The following is a 19,548-nucleotide window of genomic DNA, read 5'->3' as shown; positions in this document are numbered from 1 at the left end:
ATTATATTCTTGTAAATAAGGGCAGTATTATAGTAGTTATATTCTTGTACATAGGGGCAGTATTATAGTAGTTATATTCCTGTACATAGGAGCAGTATTATAATAGTTATATTCTTGTATATAGGAGCAGTATTACAGTAGTTATATTCTTGTACATAGGGGCAGTATTATATTAGCTATATTCTTGTATATAGAGAGCAGTATTATAGTAGTTATATTCTTGTACATAGGAGCAGTATTATAGTAGTTATATTCTTGTACATAGGAGCAGTATTATAGTAGTTATATTCTTGTATATAGGAGCAGTATTATAGTAGTTATATTCTTGTATATAGGAGCAGTATTATAGTAGTTATATTCTTGTACATAGGAGCAGTATTACAGTAGTTATATTCTTGTACATAGGAGCAGTATTATAGTAGTTATATTCTTGTACATAGGAGCAGTATTACAGTAGTTATATTCTTGTACATAGGGGCAGTATTATATTAGCTATATTCTTGTATATAGAGAGCAGTATTATAGTAGTTATATTCTTGTACATAGGAGCAGTATTATAGTAGTTATATTCTTGTACATAGGAGCAGTATTATAGTAGTTATATTCTTGTACATAGGAGCAGTATTATTAGGCCATGTTCACACCATCCTTTTTTAAATGCGGAACCGCAGCAATTTTCCCGCTGCGGGTCCGCAGCTGTTTTCCATGCAGGGTACATTACAATGTACCCTATGGAAAACGGGAACTGCTGTGCCCACATTGCGGAAAATCCCAAAAAAAGCCGCGCTGAATAGCTGCGGTAAAAAAGAAGTACCATGTCACTTCTTTTTGCGGAACTGCAGCGGTTCTGCACCCATTGACCTCCATTGTGAGGTCAAACCCGCAGTAAAACCCGCAGACGAAAAAAATATCTGCGGGTTTTCTGCGGTTTGTGGTGCAGAACCGCTGCAGTGTGGCTGCCCCCCCCCGTGCTCCAATCCCACCCCCCGTGCTCCGACGCCCCCCCCCCCCCCCCCGTGCCCTAATCTCCCCCCCTTATACTCGTTCCAGGCACATTTTGATCACTGTGATAACCTCACAGTGATCAAAATAAAAAAAGGTAAATGCCCCCCCCCCTTTATCACCCCCATAGGTAGTAACAATAATAAAATAAAGAATTTTATTTTTATTTTTTCCCCCACTACAGTTTGAACTAGGGTTAGGGTTAGGGTTAGGGGTAGGTTTAGGGGCAGGGTTAGGGGTAGGGTTAGGGGTAGGGTTAAGGTATTTTCAGCCATTTTAACCCTAAAAAAACTTCCTAGAAAACACAGACTCTGCAGAGAAAACTGCATAAAAAACTGCACTAAAAACCGCATCAAAAAACGCATCAAAAAACGCACCAAAAAACGCACCAAAAAACGCACCTGCGTTTTCTGCCAAGAGCTGCGGTTTTTAGTGCAGAAAAAACAGCAGGGAAATCAGGAACGCGTGAACATGGCCTAATAGTTATATTCTTGTATATAGGAGCAGTATTACAGTAGTTATATTCTTGTACATAGGGGGCAGTATTATAGTAGCTATATTCTTGTATATAGGGAGCAGTATTATAGTAGTTATATTCTTGTACATAGGAGCAGTATTATAGCAGTTATATTCTTGTACATAGGAGCAGTATTAGAATAGTTATATTCTTGTATATAGGAGCAGTATTACAGTAGTTATATTATTGTACATAGGGGACAGTATTATAGTAGCTATATTCTCGTATATAGGGAGCAGTATTATAGTAGTTATATTCTTGTACATAGGAGCAGTATTATAGTAGTTATATTCTTGTACATAGGAGCAGTATTATAGTAGTTATATTCTTGTACATAGGAGCAGTATTATAGTAGTTATATTCTTGTACATAGGAGCAGTATTATAGTAGTTATATTCTTGTACATAGGGAGCAGTATTATAGTAGCTATATTCTTGTATATAGGGAGCAGTATTATAGTAGTTATATTCTTGTACATAGGAGCAGTATTATAGTAGTTAAATTCTTGTATATAGGGAGCAGTATTATAGTAGTTATATTCTTGTACATAGGAGCAGCATTATAGTAGTTATATTCTTGTACATAGGATCAGTATTATAGTAGCTATATTCTTGTACATAGGAGCAGTATTATAATAGTTATATTCTTGTATATAGGGAGCTGTATTATAGTAGTTATATTCTTGTACATAGGGGCAGTATTATATTAGTTATATTCTTGTACATAGGGGCAGTATTATAGTAGTTATATTCTTGTACATAGGGGACCGTATATAGTAGTTATATTCTTGTGCATAGGTGGCAGTATTATAGTAGTTATATTCTTGTAAATAGGAGCAGTATTATAGTAAAAGAAAAAATTCAGCTAAAGGAGGAAATTCATAAAAACTTGAAGTTTATTGAAAAATCCACAAATCCATAAAAACTTGTAGGGTAATGAACCGCAGATGCGTTTCAGACGTAGTCCTTATTCATTGCTACATAGAGGACAGTATTATAATAGTTTAAATACCGATGACCTGAGCTGACATTTCTCACCTATATCTCTGTGCTCCAGATTCTGTAGGATGATTTGCAGGAAGGACAGACAATATGAATGGACTGGGACAGACTCCTCTTGCAGGATCGTCAGGAATGAATACGCGGCCGTCAGCTGCATTTCTAATCCTGCAACATGGAGAACCTCCTGTCAGCAAGGGGACACAGGAGGAGCGTTAGACAATGTGGCCGCTTGTGTTACAACTCAGCACATTATTGCTCTGCATTCGCCCAGTTCATTGTGATGGTCCCTATTTTGTGATACATTAACCAGTTGTTGCCAATATCAAACAGTGTAACCACAGAATTAGGGTCCCCAGTAAGACCCCACTTACTCGCCCCCTCGTTACTGGACACATCCAACAGGAAGAACTTGTCACAATCATCTGTCTCTTATAATAAATGATGGTTTGATCTCTTCCTGTCTCTATATACGCATCTAAAATAATTTGTCTGTTACTATGGCGACCGCACCGAGGCTCAATTAAAAATCCTCATCTAGGAAGAGAACATTGTGGCATCAGTCACCGAGAGGAGCAGCGATGAGGGCGATACCGTCACATTATGCACACTGTGCACACCGTTGTCCTCTCTGCTGGCACCATGGGCTGAATACAATCACGTTACTCACTCTGATTTTTGGCACCACCCTCCTGAGCGTTTCTGAAGGATTCTGCTGGATCAGCACGGGCAGGTTGGCCACAACGCTCGTTCCTTGGATATCTTGGCCGGAGCTAAAAGAAACAAAGCGGAAATAAATCTTTATCTTCAGCAACGGAATAATAATAATAACAACAATAATAATAATAAAACTTATAACCTTCTGCTGAGATTACAGAGAGTGTAGCAATCGCCACAATGTGTGGGATATTACACCGCACGCACGCCTGACATTGCACCGCACGCCCACCAGACATTGCACCGCACACCCTCCGGACATTGCGCTGCACGCCCACCAGACACTGCACCGCACACCCTCCGGACATTGCGCCGCACGCCCACCAGACACTGCACCGCACACCCTCCGGACATTGCGCCGCACGCCCACCAGACATTGCACCGCACACCCTCCTCCGGACATTGCACCGCACGCCCACCTGACACTGCACCGCACACCCTCCGGACATTGTTCCGCACGCCCACCAGACATTGCACCGCACACCCTCCGGACATTGCACCGCACGCCCACCAGACATTGCACCGCACGCCCACCAGACACTGCACCGCACACCCTCCGGACATTGCTCCACCCGCCCACCAGACATTGCACCGCACGCCCACCAGACACTGCACCGAACACCCTCCAGACATTGCACCGCACGCCCACCAGACACTGCACCACACACCCTCCGGACATTGCGCCGCACGCCCACCAGACACTGCACCGCACACCCTCCGGACATTGCGCCGCACGCCCACCAGACACTGCACCGCACACCCTCCGGACATTGCGCCGCACGCCCACCAGACATTGCACCGCACACCCTCCTCCGAACATTGCGCCGCACGCCCACCAGACATTGCACTTCACACCCTCCGGACATTGCGCCGCACGCCCACCAGACATTGCACCGCACACCCTCCTCCGGACATTGCGCCGCACGCCCACCAGACATTGCACCGCACACCCTCCTCCGGACATTGCGCCGCACACCCTCCGGACATTGCGCCGTACGCCCACCAGACATTGCACCGCACACCCTCCTCCGGACATTGCGCCGCACACCCACCAGACATAGCACCGCACACCCTCCGGACATTGCGCCGCACGCCAACCACCAGACATTGCACCGCACACCCTCCTCCGGACATTGCGCCGCACACCCTCCGGACATTGCGCCGTACGCCCACCAGACATTGCACCGCACACCCTCCTCCGGACATTGCGCCGCACACCCACCAGACATTGCACCGCACGCCCACCAGACATTGCGCCGCACGCCCACCAGACATTGCGCCGCACGCCCACCAGACATTGCGCCGCACGCCCACCAGACATTGCACCACACGCCCACCAGACACTGCACCGCACACCCTCCGGACATTGCGCCGCACGCCCACCAGACATTGCACCGCACACCCTCCTCCGAACATTGCGCCGCACGCCCACCAGACATTGCACTTCACACCCTCCGGACATTGCGCCGCACGCCCACCAGACATTGCACCGCACACCCTCCTCCGGACATTGCGCCGCACGCCCACCAGACATTGCACCGCACACCCTCCTCCGGACATTGCGCCGCACACCCTCCGGACATTGCGCCGTACGCCCACCAGACATTGCACCGCACACCCTCCTCCGGACATTGCGCCGCACACCCACCAGACATAGCACCGCACACCCTCCGGACATTGCGCCGCACGCCAACCACCAGACATTGCACCGCACACCCTCCTCCGGACATTGCGCCGCACACCCTCCGGACATTGCGCCGTACGCCCACCAGACATTGCACCGCACACCCTCCTCCGGACATTGCGCCGCACACCCACCAGACATTGCACCGCACGCCCACCAGACATTGCGCCGCACGCCCACCAGACATTGCGCCGCACGCCCACCAGACATTGCGCCGCACGCCCACCAGACATTGCACCACACGCCCACCAGACATTGCACCGCACACCCTCCGGACATTGCACCACACGCCCACCAGACATTGCACCACACACCTTCCTCTGGACATTGCACCGCACGCCCACCAGACATTGCACCGCACGCCCACCAGACATTGCGCCGCACGCCCACCAGACATTGCGCCGCACGCCCACCAGACATTGCGCCGCACGCCCACCAGACATTGCGCCGCACGCCCACCAGACATTGCACCGCACACCCTCCGGACATTGCACCGCACACCCTCCGGACATTGCACCACACGCCCACCAGACATTGCACCACACACCTTCCTCTGGACATTGCACCGCACGCCCACCAGACATTGCACCGCACGCCCACCAGACATTGCGCCGCACGCCCACCAGACATTGCGCCGCACGCCCACCAGACATTGCGCCGCACGCCCACCAGACATTGCACCGCACGCCCACCAGACATTGCACCGCACGCCCACCAGACATTGCACCGCACGCCCACCAGACATTGCGCCGCACGCCCACCAGACATTGCGCCGCACGCCCACCAGACATTGCGCCGCACGCCCACCAGACATTGCACCGCACGCCCACCAGACATTGCACCGCACGCCCACCAGACATTGCGCCGCACGCCCACCAGACATTGCGCCGCACGCCCACCAGACATTGCGCCGCACGCCCACCAGACATTGCGCCGCACGCCCACCAGACATTGCTCCGCACGCCCACCAGACATTGCGCCGCACGCCCACCAGACATTGCGCCGCACGCCCACCAGACATTGCGCCGCACGCCCACCAGACATTGCGCCGCACGCCCACCAGACATTGCGCCGCACGCCCACCAGACATTGCACCCCACGCCCACCAGACATTGCGCCGCACGCCCACCAGACATTGCGCCGCACGCCCACCAGACATTGCGCCGCACGCCCACCAGACATTGCACCACACGCCCTCCGGACATTGCACCACACGCCCACCAGACATTGCACCGCACACCTTCCTCTGGACATTGCACCGCACGCCCACCAGACATTGCACCGCACGCCCACGCGCTAGTGACACATTGCACTGCACACCCTCCTCCGGACATTGCACCACACCGCACGCTAGTGAGTATGACACATTGCACCGTACGCCCGCCAGACATTGCACCGCACGCCCGAACACTAGTGACACATTGCACCGCACACCCACCAAATACTGCACCGCACGTAAGCCAGAGATTGCACCACACCACACGTTAGTGACATATTGCATCGCACGCCTGCCGGACATAGCACCGCACGCTAGAGACACTGCACCACACGTCCGCCAGACAATGCACCGCACGCCCGAAGGACAGATCCCTTCACTGTAGGGATATTTTCCTATCATGACCTTTTCTATATAATCTTCTACCTTTATTAACCACTAAATACTAAAACCTTAGACATTTGGCTTTAAAACTGAACCCAAATTAGTTTGTTACTGGTGGGTGTCAGACAGCAGGGTTGTCAGGCTGCGTCCTCGCTCCGCTCCACACATGGCAGCAATCCCACAATTTTGAAAACTTCCCTATCCAATCTGAACAGATCACAAATCAAAAAGCTTAAATAAGTCAATAGATTTGCTTTTTTAACTAGTATCTGATCACTTAGGGACCATTTTTCTAAGGATGGAAAGATAGGGGGGGCAGCGAGCAAAACATATGGATCTGTGGCAGCCGCCCCGAGGGAAGAAGGATGGCGGTCCATGACAATATACTGATCTGGAAAATGCAATCAATGTTTAACTTTTTTGTAGCTGGAGTTTTCCCTAAAGGGATTGTCCCAGATTCAGGATTTACCACCTATCCACAGCAGAGAAGATAAATGTGTGATTGCAGGAGGTCCGGCTTCTGAGACCCCCTACTAATCCTGAGAAGGCAGTGAGCATGTGCAACCACCTCTCCTAGAGTGGATGGAATTGTGGTCGTACGTGCTCTGCTGCTCCATTCACACAGAGTCAGACCCCCAGCGATGATAGATGCTGTTTATGGAACAACCCCTTTAAGGATACACAGGAACTAATGCTGAATCTGCCCATGAAGGAAGGTGGGGTGACATTCACCAGGGCATGACTATGTCGCACCTGTGAGTGTCCCCCACATCTCCGCATGACTACGCTCCGCCGTCATTGAGCCTTCATTGTCTGAGATCGTGACGGCCCCGGCCCCACGCAGCGGCGCCTTGCACCACGGTGAATCACAGGCGGCAGGGGGCACTAATGGAACCTTTATTAACCCCTCGTTCACCGGCGAGTAGTCAAGTAGGGGGTCAATAGATTTTCCGTCCACGGGGTATACGGCTATTAGAACGGCTTCTGTAGTCTGACCCAGCGCCTGCAGAAGTATATTAATCCCAAATCAACCACAGTGTAATTCTCCTTTATCATGAATGGTTACATTAGCGGCCGCTGCGGACCCGATGAGGCAGAATCTACGGGCTGAGAATGATTTGGCAGCAGGGAAAATTAACCTAGAAGTGAGAGGTTTGCATCAGATGGAGCGTCTAGGGCGCGTTCAGACGAGAACATTGTATGACTGTGCGTGGCCCAGAACAAGTGAGGCGGCACGAGGACCAATGAAATCCATCAGGGTTGATCAGCTGAGGGTCCGGACAAAAAACATGGCGGCATGCATGGTTCTCTTCTCTACATGGGACGATACTCGCCCCTTTGTGGCAGCAAACCAACTGCAGCTCTAAGCTTAGATGACATCCGGCCACGGCCCACAGCCCGTGTGTCACTCAGACTAAGGGGCCGGGCACCAAACATCCAGCGTCAGGACCAGGACAAAAACCAGTGCGATGACGTCACCCGATCCAGGGGTTAATATCAGTGCGAAGAAAGCAAAAAACACAAGAGCATCCCAAGGAAGCTTCAACTGGGACATCCCTGGGGGCTCCAGACTGGGGGGAGATGTGACATCCCTGGGGGCTCCAGACTGGGGGGGAGATGTGACATCACTGGGGGCTCCAGACTGGGGGGGAGATGTGACATCACTGGGGGGCTCCAGTCTGGGAGGAGATGTGACATCACTGGGGGGCTCCAGTCTGGGAGGAGATGTGACATCACTGGGGGGCTGCAGTCTGGGGGGAGATGTAACATCACTGGGGGGCTCCAGACTGGGGGGAGATGTGACATCACTGGGGGCTCCAGACTGGGGGGGAGATGTGACATCACTGGGGGGCTCCAGTCTGGGAGGAGATGTGACATCATTGGGGGGCTCCAGTCTGGGAGGAGATGTGACATCACTGGGGGCTCCAGACTGGGGGGGAGATGTGACATCACTGGGGGCTCCAGACTGGGGGGGAGATGTGACATCACTGGGGGCTCCAGTCTGGGGGGAGATGTGACATCACTGGGGACTCCAGTCTGGGGGAAGATGTGACATCACTGGGGGGCTGCAGTCTGGGGGGAGATGTAACATCACTGGGGGGCTCCAGACTGGGGGGAGATGTGACATCACTGGGGGCTCCAGACTGGGGGGGAGATGTGACATCACTGGGGGCTCCAGACTGGGGGGGAGATGTGACATCACTGGGGGCTCCAGACTGGGAGGAGATGTGACATCACTGGGGGGCTCCAGTCTGGGAGGAGATGTGACATCACTGGGGGCTCCAGACTGGGGGGGAGATGTGACATCACTGGGGGCTCCAGACTGGGGGGGAGATGTGACATCACTGGGGGGCTCCAGTCTGGGAGGAGATGTGACATCACTGGGGGGCTCCAGTCTGGGAGGAGATGTGACATCACTGGGGGCTCCAGACTGGGGGGGAGATGTGACATCACTGGGGGCTCCAGACTGGGGGGGAGATGTGACATCACTGGGGGCTCCAGTCTGGGGGGAGATGTGACATCACTGGGGACTCCAGTCTGGGGGAAGATGTGACATCATTGGGGGGCTGCAGTCTGGGGGGAGATGTAACATCACTGGGGGGCTCCAGACTGGGGGGAGATGTGACATCACTGGGGGCTCCAGACTGGGGGGGAGATGTGACATCACTGGGGGCTCCAGACTGGGGGGGAGATGTGACATCACTGGGGGGCTCCAGACTGGGGGGAGATGTGACATCACTGGGGGCTCCAGTCTGGGGGGAGATGTGACATCACTGGGGACTCCAGTCTGGGGGAAGATGTGACATCACTGGGGGGCTGCAGTCTGGGGGGAGATGTAACATCACTGGGGGGCTCCAGACTGGGGGGAGATGTGACATCACTGGGGGCTCCAGACTGGGGGGGGGAGATGTGACATCACTGGGGGCTCCAGACTGGGGGGGAGATGTGACATCACTGGGGGGCTCCAGTCTGGGGGGAGATGTGACATCACTGGGGGGCTGCAGTCTGGGGGGAGATGTGACATCACTGGGGGCTCCAGACTGGGGGGAGATGTGACATCACTGGGGGGCTGCAGTCTGGGGGGAGATGTGACATCACTGGGGGCTCCAGACTGGGGGGAAGATGTGACATCACTGGGGGGGCTGCAGTCTGGGGGGAGATGTGACATCACTGGGGGCTCCAGACTGGGGGGGAGATGTGACATCACTGGGGGCTCCAGACTGGGGGGGAGATGTGACATCACTGGGGGCTCCAGACTGGGAGGAGATGTGACATCACTGGGGACTCCAGACTGGGGGGAGATGTGACATCCCTGGGGACTCCAGACTGGGGGGAGATGTGACATCCCTGGGGGCTCCAGACTGGGGGGAGATGTGACATCACTGGGGGCTCCAGACTGGGAGGAGATGTGACATCCCTGGGGGCTCCAGACTGGGGGGAGATGTGACATCACTGGGGGCTCCAGACTGGGGGGAGATGTGACATCACTGGGGGCTCCAGACTGGGGGGAGATGTGACATCACTGGGGACTCCAGACTGGGGGGGAGATGTGACATCACTGGGGGGCTCCAGTCTGGGGGGAGATGTGACATCACTGGGGGGCTCCAGTCTGGGGGGAGATGTGACATCACTGGGGGCTCCAGACTGGGGGGAGATGTGACATCACTGGGGACTCCAGACTGGGGGGAGATGTGACATCACTGGGGGCTCCAGACTGGGGGGGAGATGTGACATCACTGGGGGCTCCAGACTGGGGGGAGATGTGACATCACTGGGGACTCCAGACTGGGGGGGAGATGTGACATCACTGGGGGGCTCCAGTCTGGGGGGAGATGTGACATCACTGGGGGGCTCCAGTCTGGGGGGAGATGTGACATCACTGGGGGCTCCAGACTGGGGGGAGATGTGACATCACTGGGGACTCCAGACTGGGGGGAGATGTGACATCACTGGGGACTCCAGACTGGGGGGGAGATGTGACATCACTGGGGGCTCCAGACTGGGGGGGAGATGTGACATCACTGGGGGGCTCCAGTCTGGGGGGAGATGTGACATCACTGGGGGCTCCAGACTGGGGGGAGATGTGACATCACTGGGGACTCCAGACTGGGGGGAGATGTGACATCACTGGGGGCTCCAGACTGGGGGGAGATGTGACATCACTGGGGACTCCAGACTGGGGGGAGATGTGACATCCCTGGGGACTCCAGACTGGGGGGAGATGTGACATCCCTGGGGGCTCCAGACTGGGGGGAGATGTGACATCACTGGGGGCTCCAGACTGGGGGGAGATGTGACATCACTGGGGGGCTCCAGTCTGGGGGGAGATGTGACATCACTGGGGGCTCCAGACTGGGGGGAGATGTGACATCACTGGGGGGCTGTAGTCTGGGAGCTGCTGTGACGTGACATCACTGGGGGGCTGCAGTCTGGGAGCTGCTGTGATGTGACATCACTGGGGGGCTGCAGTCTGGGAGCTGATGTGACATCACTGGGGGGCTGCAGTCTGCGAGCTGCTGTGACATCACTGGGGGGCTGCAGTCTGGGAGCTGCTGTGACGTAAAATCACTGGGGGGCTGCAGTCTGGGAGCTGCTGTGACGTAACATCACTGGGGGGCTGCAGTCTGGGAGCTGCTGTGACGTGACATCACTGGGGGGCTGCAGTCTGGGAGCTGCTGTGACATCACTGGGGGGCTGCAGTCTAGGAGCTGCTGTGACATCACTGGGGGGGCTGCAGTCTGGGAGCTGCTGTGACATCACTGGGGGGCTGCAGTCTGGGAGCTGCTGTGACATCACTGAGGGGCTGCAGTCTGGGAGCTGCTGTGACATCACTGGGGGGCTGCAGTCTGGGAGCTGCTGTGACATCACTGGGGGGGCTGCAGTCTGGGAGCTGCTATGACATCACAAATCAATTGCACTCAGCAAGATATTTATTCTTACCAAGCTAGTCTCAGTCAGATATGACATCACAGCATGATTCTGACATCACAGATCACATTATACCAATAGTAAGCTGTGACATCACAAACTAGTTACAGTTACACAGACGAAGATTTAGTAAAATGAAATGGAAATATCTACAAACCAGTCCATGAATATACTGGTGAGCACTGGGAACGTCAGGATTGTTTCCCTTCATACATTGGCTGAACAAGTTTAGAAATCCACCTATATCCTGTATGTAATGTCTTAAGACAGGAGAAGCGTCACTACTACATGACAATGAGATTACACATTCAAAAACTACTAAAAATACAACTTCAACAGCAATCATGAGGCCGATCAGTGCACCACTACTCCCAGCATGCCCAACCCAGAACCCCATCACTCAGGTCACATACAGATACAATGCATACAGTCCCAAACAAAAACTGATGAACCTTGCTCATCCTATATAATGCACAGGACAGGATAAGTTATGTAATGTATGTACAGCGTGAGTGCACCAGCAGAATAGTGAGTGCAGCTCTGGGGTATAATACAGGATGTAACTCAGGATCAGTAATGTAATGTATGTACACAGTGACTGCACCAGCAGAATAGTGAATGCAGCTCTGGAGTATAATACAGGATGTAACTCAGGATCAGTAATGTAATGTATGTACACAGTGACTGCACCAGCAGAATAGTGAGTGCAGCTCTGGGGTATAATACAAGATGTAACTCAGGATTAGTAATGTAATGTATGTACACAGTGACTGCACCAGCAGAATAATGAGTGCAGCTCTGGGGTATAATACAGGATGTAACTCAGGCGACATTGACATCTGACGGCAGTTCTGCCGGCTCTGGGGATGACAGTGACAACAGCGGCCAGGGTGGAGCGCTAATGGTGGAGATTAAGCTCCTGGAGTCCCCCATGTGCCTTCAGAATTTCCTTTTTGTTGATGATTTACTAGAGGAGGCACCTTGGGGCCAGAAGATAAAAGCAAAGAAGACCACCAAGCCACGGCTGCAGGAAGCGATAAGCTACGTATGCCCCCCTCCCTGTACCCCTCGAGTCAGCTGCAGGGTCAGCTCGCTGTATAAGCCCCGTTGCTCAGCCCAGGCCAGGTTCTGATGTGGATCCGGTACAAAGGTTCGGGGAGATTAAGAACATGGTAGTGAGGCGCAGAGCTCGGTCTCTGCTTGTAGCTGCGGAGACGTAGCAGGAGGTGGTAGGTGCATCAGATGAGAGGCTGGACAATGATGTCGGCCCGGCCGCAGGCAAATGGTCAGGCCACAATACTGCGGTGTGCTCCTCACTGGGAGGGGGAGCAGCCCAGTGTCGGGGGAGCAGCTCCGGTAGCCTTGGCACCCCTGAATGCTGTTGCCGCTGATCACTTCATTGCGAAGCAGCGGCATTGTGAGGGGGTTGTCAGAGCTGGGAGTTCCGGTCGTCCCAAAGTCTTATTCTGTGTTGGCGCCGCTGGTCAACAAGATTCTGACATAAAGGATCAATGGTGCCTCACAGCAGCAAAAGATCAGCGGTGTCTGGTATCAACTGTGAAACAGCGGAAATAACCAACTGATGATGCGGAGGGCACACGTAAGACCAGGGGTGAGGTCACCTCCAGTTCTGTGGAGGACACTGAGCACCTTTGTGCCTGATGATGCGGAGGTCAAAATGTCATCCCCTTTTGTCACTGGTCCAGCAGGAGTGAATGTGGTGGTGGGTATGGATGAGGAAAATTCTTTGTCTAGTGGTGTGGTTGCTGGTTTGGCGGAGGGTGGGGGTCATGGAGGTGGGTAATAGCGATACTGTTGGTGTTGATGTGGTCACTGGGCCGGTTGCCCCCCCGGTGGTGGCAGCACATGTCAGTAGTTATACCACTGTCACCTACAGTGGAAATAGGGCATCCTCCTCGTCTCTGGGGACAGAATCTTGCAGCGGTGTTTCCTGAAGGCTCTAAAGAAGGGGGAGAGATCACTAATGGTAGAGGGATGGCGAAAAATGAGCCCAGCTGGCAAGACTTTGCAATTCAGGCGGTGTCTCGCCAAAACCAAGTCAAGAAAGTGACCGTGATGACTTGTAACAAGTCGCTTTCTTGTTATGTCATCATGACGTGGCTTGGCCGGTATGGAGAGGTGGTGGAGATGCCAAAGAAAAACCGTGACGAATTTGGTATCTGGTCAGGGGCCTGGACGTTTATGGTAAATGGTATCGCTCAGGTGATACGGTTGCCCATATTCCATCATCTGCCTTCCAGGGCAGGGATCATATCCTGGTTGTCTACCAGGGGCAAATGAAGCTCTGTCACAGGTGCGGCGATCCCACACACTTCAGAGCAAACTGCACTGTGCAGAAATGTGCATTTTGTGGGGATATCGGCTATCTTGAGGCATCTTGTGCGGAGATTAGGTGCCACCTGTATGGTGAGTTAGGTTCACCCATTCAGCCGTTGTCCTCGCTCCTTCGCTAATGCAGTCGTGACCATGGTGGGAGAAAGCCGTGAGGTTGATTCTGCAGGGGAAGGGACTAGCATGGGTGAGGAAGCTGAGGGGCCAAGGAGAAAAAGCAATATAAAGTCGTCTGACCAGCTGAGGCATCCAGACAAGTGTAGACGAGAGGGAGCTGGGCGAGCCCGGGCAACTGGGGTGGCCCCTGTCCTAAACACCAGTCTTGCTACTGAGGCCTCAAGGGATGATGATTTGGATGAGGATGTCAGGAGGATCCACAGGGAGGAAAGCGCCATTTCCTCATAATCCTTTCTTTATGAAAGTATGGATGAGGATAATAGGCAGTGGCTAGAGGACAAGAGTAAGCTTAGCACCAAAAAGAAGACAAAGAAGGGAGATAAAACATCTTCTCCCACTCTGACCAAGGTACCTAAGGAAGGAAAAACTGACCCCCCTCTGGTTGGTCTTTCTAACTGGTTCCAAGCCCATGAGAACATCTCTTCCTCTGAGGAGGAAGTTGAGGGTGAGGTATCGGCTTTAGGCTAGGTTCACTTTGCGTTACTGGGTATCCGCTAACGGAATCCATTACATAGCACCACTAACGCAATGTAATGGATCCGTTAGCGCACCCAGTGACCGCAATGTATGTAACGCATCCTAACGCATGCCATTTTTAGCATGCGTTAGCGATGCTCCGTTATTTTGTGATGGACCTCGAACGCTGTCTGTAGCGTTTTTGGGTTTGTTCTCGCTAGCGCAGATGCCCGATCTAAACGCGATCCCTTTTTGGACATTGCATTAATGCAGTCCGTTAGCGTATGCGCTAAACGGACTGCACTAACGCAATGTGAACCTAGCCTTGGCGGGGCTTAGAGGGGGTGTAGAGTCTCTTTCTTCTGGGGAGGTAATGTCCTTAGAGGGAGGGACTGGCTCAGAGTCAGGAGACGAGGACGATAAAAAGAAAAAACACGTGGGAATGGACACCTCTGTGTCATTAAAGAGGGGGAACGATTCCTCCTCTAAGGCAGAGGTTAAGGGGAGTGGGAAGAAGAAAGCCATTTAACTCAATCACCCAATGATGGCGTACCCATCCCATTGATGCTGGTGTTCATTAATGTCAACAGCATAAAGTCAAATACAGCCTGATTTGTGGCCTTTGATGTTCTCAGCCATATTGAAGCTGACATTTTCTTTTTGCAAGTGACCAAGCTGTCAAACATGGCAGATGTGTTTAATGCTAAGAGGGAGTGGAGACTTGGGCCCTCCTACTGGTCTCTTGCGGCCGAGCCGTATAGCGCAGTGGCGGTCCTTTTAACTGCATCCGTGGAATGCCGACGGGCTATTGAGTTAGAAATGGGGAGGTGCCTGATCTTAGATGTCCTCATGAAGGGACAAGAGCTCCGGCTCATTAACATCTATGGTCCCCAATCTAAGTGGGACCGGAAGTGTCTCTTTATGAGGATCAAGCCCTACCTTTTAACAAGTTGTCAGGTTGTCTTTGGAGGCGACTTATATACTGTCACAAGGCCCCGAGAGATAGAGGAGGTTACAGAGACAAGCTGACTTATGATGGAGTCATCCTTAATAGTAACGCTAGTGAGGCTCGCCTGGTGGATATCCACATTCGGCACACCCCAGGCTACAAGAGGTTCACCTATCCTAGAGGTAACTGTAGGTCCAGAATAGATATGTTTCATTTGAAGGAGGAAGCTGTCTCTTCAGCAGTGTAAGTTGTTGAGGTGGAGTTCTCCGACCACTATTTAATTTTGTTTTCTCTGAATGTTACAGAGACCTTCCGGATGGGAAGAGGGTTTTGGAGGCTCAATTCGTCTCTCTTGGAAGAAGCAGGGATAAGACAGTCCTTTGAGGATTTTCTTCAGAGCCAGGTACCCTTACTGGATCTTTGTAGTAGTAAGTCAGAGTGGTGGGAGATGTTCAAGAAAAGGGTGGCGAGAATCTTCCGCCAGCTCTTGAGCCTTAGGAGTGAGAAGGTACTGCTTGTTTCAGGGTCTAAGGAGGAAACTCGAGCATCTTGTCTCAATTGGAGGTAGTAGTGAGATCTCCAGAGTGAAATCTTTGCTTATGAGGTGTCAGAACGATAGACACGCATCTTTTGTTTCGATCGTCCGACCCGTACAGAAACTGCAAGATGTCAGTTAACAGTAAAGTAGCTATAGGACTGGTCAATACTACGGGGTCCCTAAGGGGTTCGCACCTCTTGGGGAAGAGGGATCTTGATTTGGATGAAATGTCAGCTTTCCTGGCTGAAGCTGTCCCCGAACCAGGGGTAGACCCCTCTCTTGACAGAGATGACCAGGGAAGAGGAAGTTAAGTTGCCCAAAAAAAAAAAAAAAGGTGCTCTGTGTCCGAGAGGCACTGGAGCAGGGTGGGGCTGGTCACTGGAAGGGGTACATGCTGTCACTGGACCAGGCAAAAGTGTTTGATCGGGTTAATCACAAGTACCTCTAGTCTGTGCTTCTGAGATACGGCCTACCGGGGGGGGGGGGGGCGGGGAGGATTCGTTGATTGGCTTAAGACCTTGTACAGTGGGGCAGAGAGATTTCCGCTTTGAACGGTTGGATTGGCAGATCTTTTGAGGTTGAGTCTGGTGTTCACCAGGGTTATCCCTTGAACACTCTGCTGTACGTGTTTGCGATTGACCCACTTCTTAGGAGGGTGGAGTATGGACCGTTGGCCGGGATCTGGATGGACCGGGCAGCATCGGAAGCCACTCTGAGGGTGGTGGCGTATACTGATGATGTCACTGTTTTTGTTTCCTCTCAATAGGAGGCAGGGTGGTTGATGTCAGAGGTAGAGCACTACTCTGGCATCCGGGTCCAAGATCAACTGGGATAAGTGTGAGAGTCTCTGGCTGGGAGGAGGAGATCCCGGTCTTGATCTCCCGAACACCCTTCCAGGACCCAAAGTCTCTGCAAAAGTCCCTGGCATCGAATTTGGCCAGGGGGATTACCCCCAAACAAAATTGGGACAGCAGGTTAGAGATCTCCACTCAGAAGGTGAACCACCAATGCAAGGGTTGGTCTTGGACTCTAAGGGAAAAGGTAAACCTGATCAAAACTTACCTGCTCCCTTTACTAATTTATCTGGACAGTGTGTGCATCTTGCCGGAGTCTCTCTGGACTTGGATCTACAGTTTTTTTCTTCCAACTGTTATTGGGGAATAGATTGAATCTGCTCATGAGGGATGTTACTTACCGTACAAGGAGACTAGGAGTATTGGGTATGGTCAACGCTGTGTTATCCTTGTGGGTACCTTCATTAAGATCAATATTGCAAACCTCTGGAAAGAGAGGGTTTCTCTGTGGGTATCCTCCTTAAGGGGATGGTTTCAGCCTTTCTTCCAGGAATGGGAGACAGGAGGGCAAGTGAAGGATGTTAGCACACGGCATGGACATCTTCCGGCTTACGCAACCTTGGTTCTCAAGGTAATTTGCCGGTGGGGTATGGGAATGTGGGAGATCAGGACTCGGTCAAGGAAACTCCTTGACAATAGGGTTCTGTTGACCTATCTACTGAGGCCTCTGGCGCTCAGGGATTGCCCAAGTCGAGATCTTGGGGTGGGTTTGCGTCTTTTGAATTCCATCAGGATTCCCTCAAAGTTTTGGGACTTGACTTGGCGCTGCTTCCATGGGAAACTGTATGTGAGGGACAATCTGAAGTGTAGGAGCTCTGAGGACGTGAACTGTCCTCGGGAGCATTGTGGTACCTTGCTGGCTGGAAAGCATGGACCACTTCCTGCTTTGTTGTCCCTTCAACACAGAGGTGTACAACAGGGTGGGCGCATCCATTGGCTGGTCTCGGCTAGCTGGTCTCTCCTATGCGGAATGGGCCTATGGAGCATTCAGAGACCTTGGTGGTTTGGACAGCTGCACCTTATTTCTAGTTAGCGCAGTGGTTAGGTATCACACGTGGAACACGCGGTGCTTAGTATCGACGCAACGAAAAATCCTCCCAGTGGACGATGTGTTTAGGACCAAATTCGGTACCTGGTAAAGGTGCGTTCTCTGGACTATGAGAGACTGGGCACACGTAGGGCCGCTCTCCTCTGGAGGGGCTTTTCTTTTTAGGTACCGTTACACTAAACGACTTACCAACGATCACGACCAGCGATACGACCTGGCCGTGATCGTTGGTAAGTTGTTGTGTGGTCGCTGGGGAGCTGTCACACAGACAGCTCTCTCCAGCGACCAACGATCAGGGGAACGACTTCGGCATCGTTGAAACTGTCTTCAACGATGCCGAAGTCCCCGGGTAACCAGGGTAAACATCGGGTTGCTAAGCGCAGGGCCGCGCTTAGTAACCCGATATTTACCCTGGTTACCATTGTAAAAAAAAAAAAAAAAAAAAAAAAACACTACATACTTACATTCTGATGTCTGTCACGTCCCCCGCCGTCAGCTTCCCGCACTGACTGTGTCAGCGCCGGCCGTAAAGCAGAGCACAGCGGTGACGTCACCGCTGTGCTCTGCTTCACGGCCGGCGCTTACAGTCAGTGCAGGGAAGCTGACGGCGGGGGACGTGACAGACATCAGAATGTAAGTATGTAGTGTTTTGTTTTTTTTTTTTTTACTTTTACAATGGTAACCAGGGTAAATATGGGGTTACTAAGCGCGGCCCTACGCTTAGTAACCCGATATTTAGCCTGGTTACAAGTGAACACATCGCTGGATCGGCGTCACACACGCCGATCCAGCGATGACAGCGGGTGATCAGCGACCAAAAAAGGTCCTGATCATTCCCCAACGACCAACGATCTCCCAGCAGGGGCCTGATCGTTGGTCGCTGTCACACATAACGAGATCGTTAGTGGGATCGTTGCTACGTCACAAAAAGCGTGACGTTGCAACGATATAGTTAATGAAATCGTTATGTGTGAAAATACCTTTAGTGTGCCCTGGTCTGATCATCTCCTTTCCTGGTGGTGGGCTGCTGCTGACACTGTAGATTTTTGTTTTGTTTGATCGGTATACAGTGATGTAGGCCTGCAGGCGCCGAACTTGGGCTTTGTTTGCGGTTATTGTAGTGTTTGTTTGTGTATATATTGTATATAGGCAACATGTAGGTGTTAGGGTACCGTCACACAGTAGCACTTTGGTCGCTAGGACGGCACGATCCGTGACGTTCCAGCGATATAATTACGATCTCGCTGTGTCTGACACGCTACTGCGATCAGGGACCCCGCTGAGAATCGTACGTCGCAGCAGATCGTTTGAAACTTTATTTCGTTGCTGGATCTCCCGCTGACATCGCTGAGCCGCAGGGCCGCGCTTAGTAACCTGATATTTACCCTGGTTACCAGTGTAAATGTAAAAAAAAAAAAAAAACACTACATACTTACATTCCCGGTGTCTGGTCATGTCCCTCGCAGTCAGCTTCCCGCACTGACTGGTGAGCGCCGGTCAGCCGTAAAGTACAGCGGTGACGTCACCGCTATGCTTTCCGGCTCTCCGGTGATCACTGTCAGTGCAGAGAAGCACAGCGCCGGGGGACAGACACGGAATGTAAGTATGTAGTGTTTGTTTGTTTTTTACGTTTACGCTGGTAACCAGGGTAAACATCGGGTTACTAAGCGCGGCCCTGCGCTTAGTAACCCGATGTTTACCCTGGTTACCAGGGGACTTCGGGATCG

At 52.2% G+C, this 19,548-nt stretch overlaps 1 protein-coding gene across 4 annotated transcripts in view; it reads right to left on the bottom strand.

Moving 5' to 3' along the window:
* Positions 1–19,548, bottom strand: part of PPP4R4 (protein phosphatase 4 regulatory subunit 4) — a 128,119-nt gene that overhangs the window by 75,293 nt on the left and 33,278 nt on the right. For 2 of the 4 annotated variants that reach the window (XM_069737275.1, XM_069737267.1), the window contains exons 3-4: positions 3,188–3,290; positions 2,557–2,704 (exon numbers count right to left, since the gene is read on the bottom strand). In XM_069737275.1, coding sequence (XP_069593376.1) covers positions 2,557–2,704; positions 3,188–3,290 — 251 coding nt within the window. The remainder of the gene's footprint in view (positions 1–2,556; positions 2,705–3,187; positions 3,291–19,548) is intronic. The other 2 variants (XM_069737293.1, XM_069737283.1) reach the window with 1 other exon arrangement.

The sequence above is a fragment of the Ranitomeya imitator genome, chromosome 1 (assembly GCF_032444005.1).
Source record: "Ranitomeya imitator isolate aRanImi1 chromosome 1, aRanImi1.pri, whole genome shotgun sequence".
Classification (NCBI taxonomy): Eukaryota; Metazoa; Chordata; class Amphibia; order Anura; family Dendrobatidae; genus Ranitomeya; species Ranitomeya imitator.
Note: the sequence above shows the minus strand (reverse complement) of the source record. Positions and strands in the feature narration are given on the sequence as shown.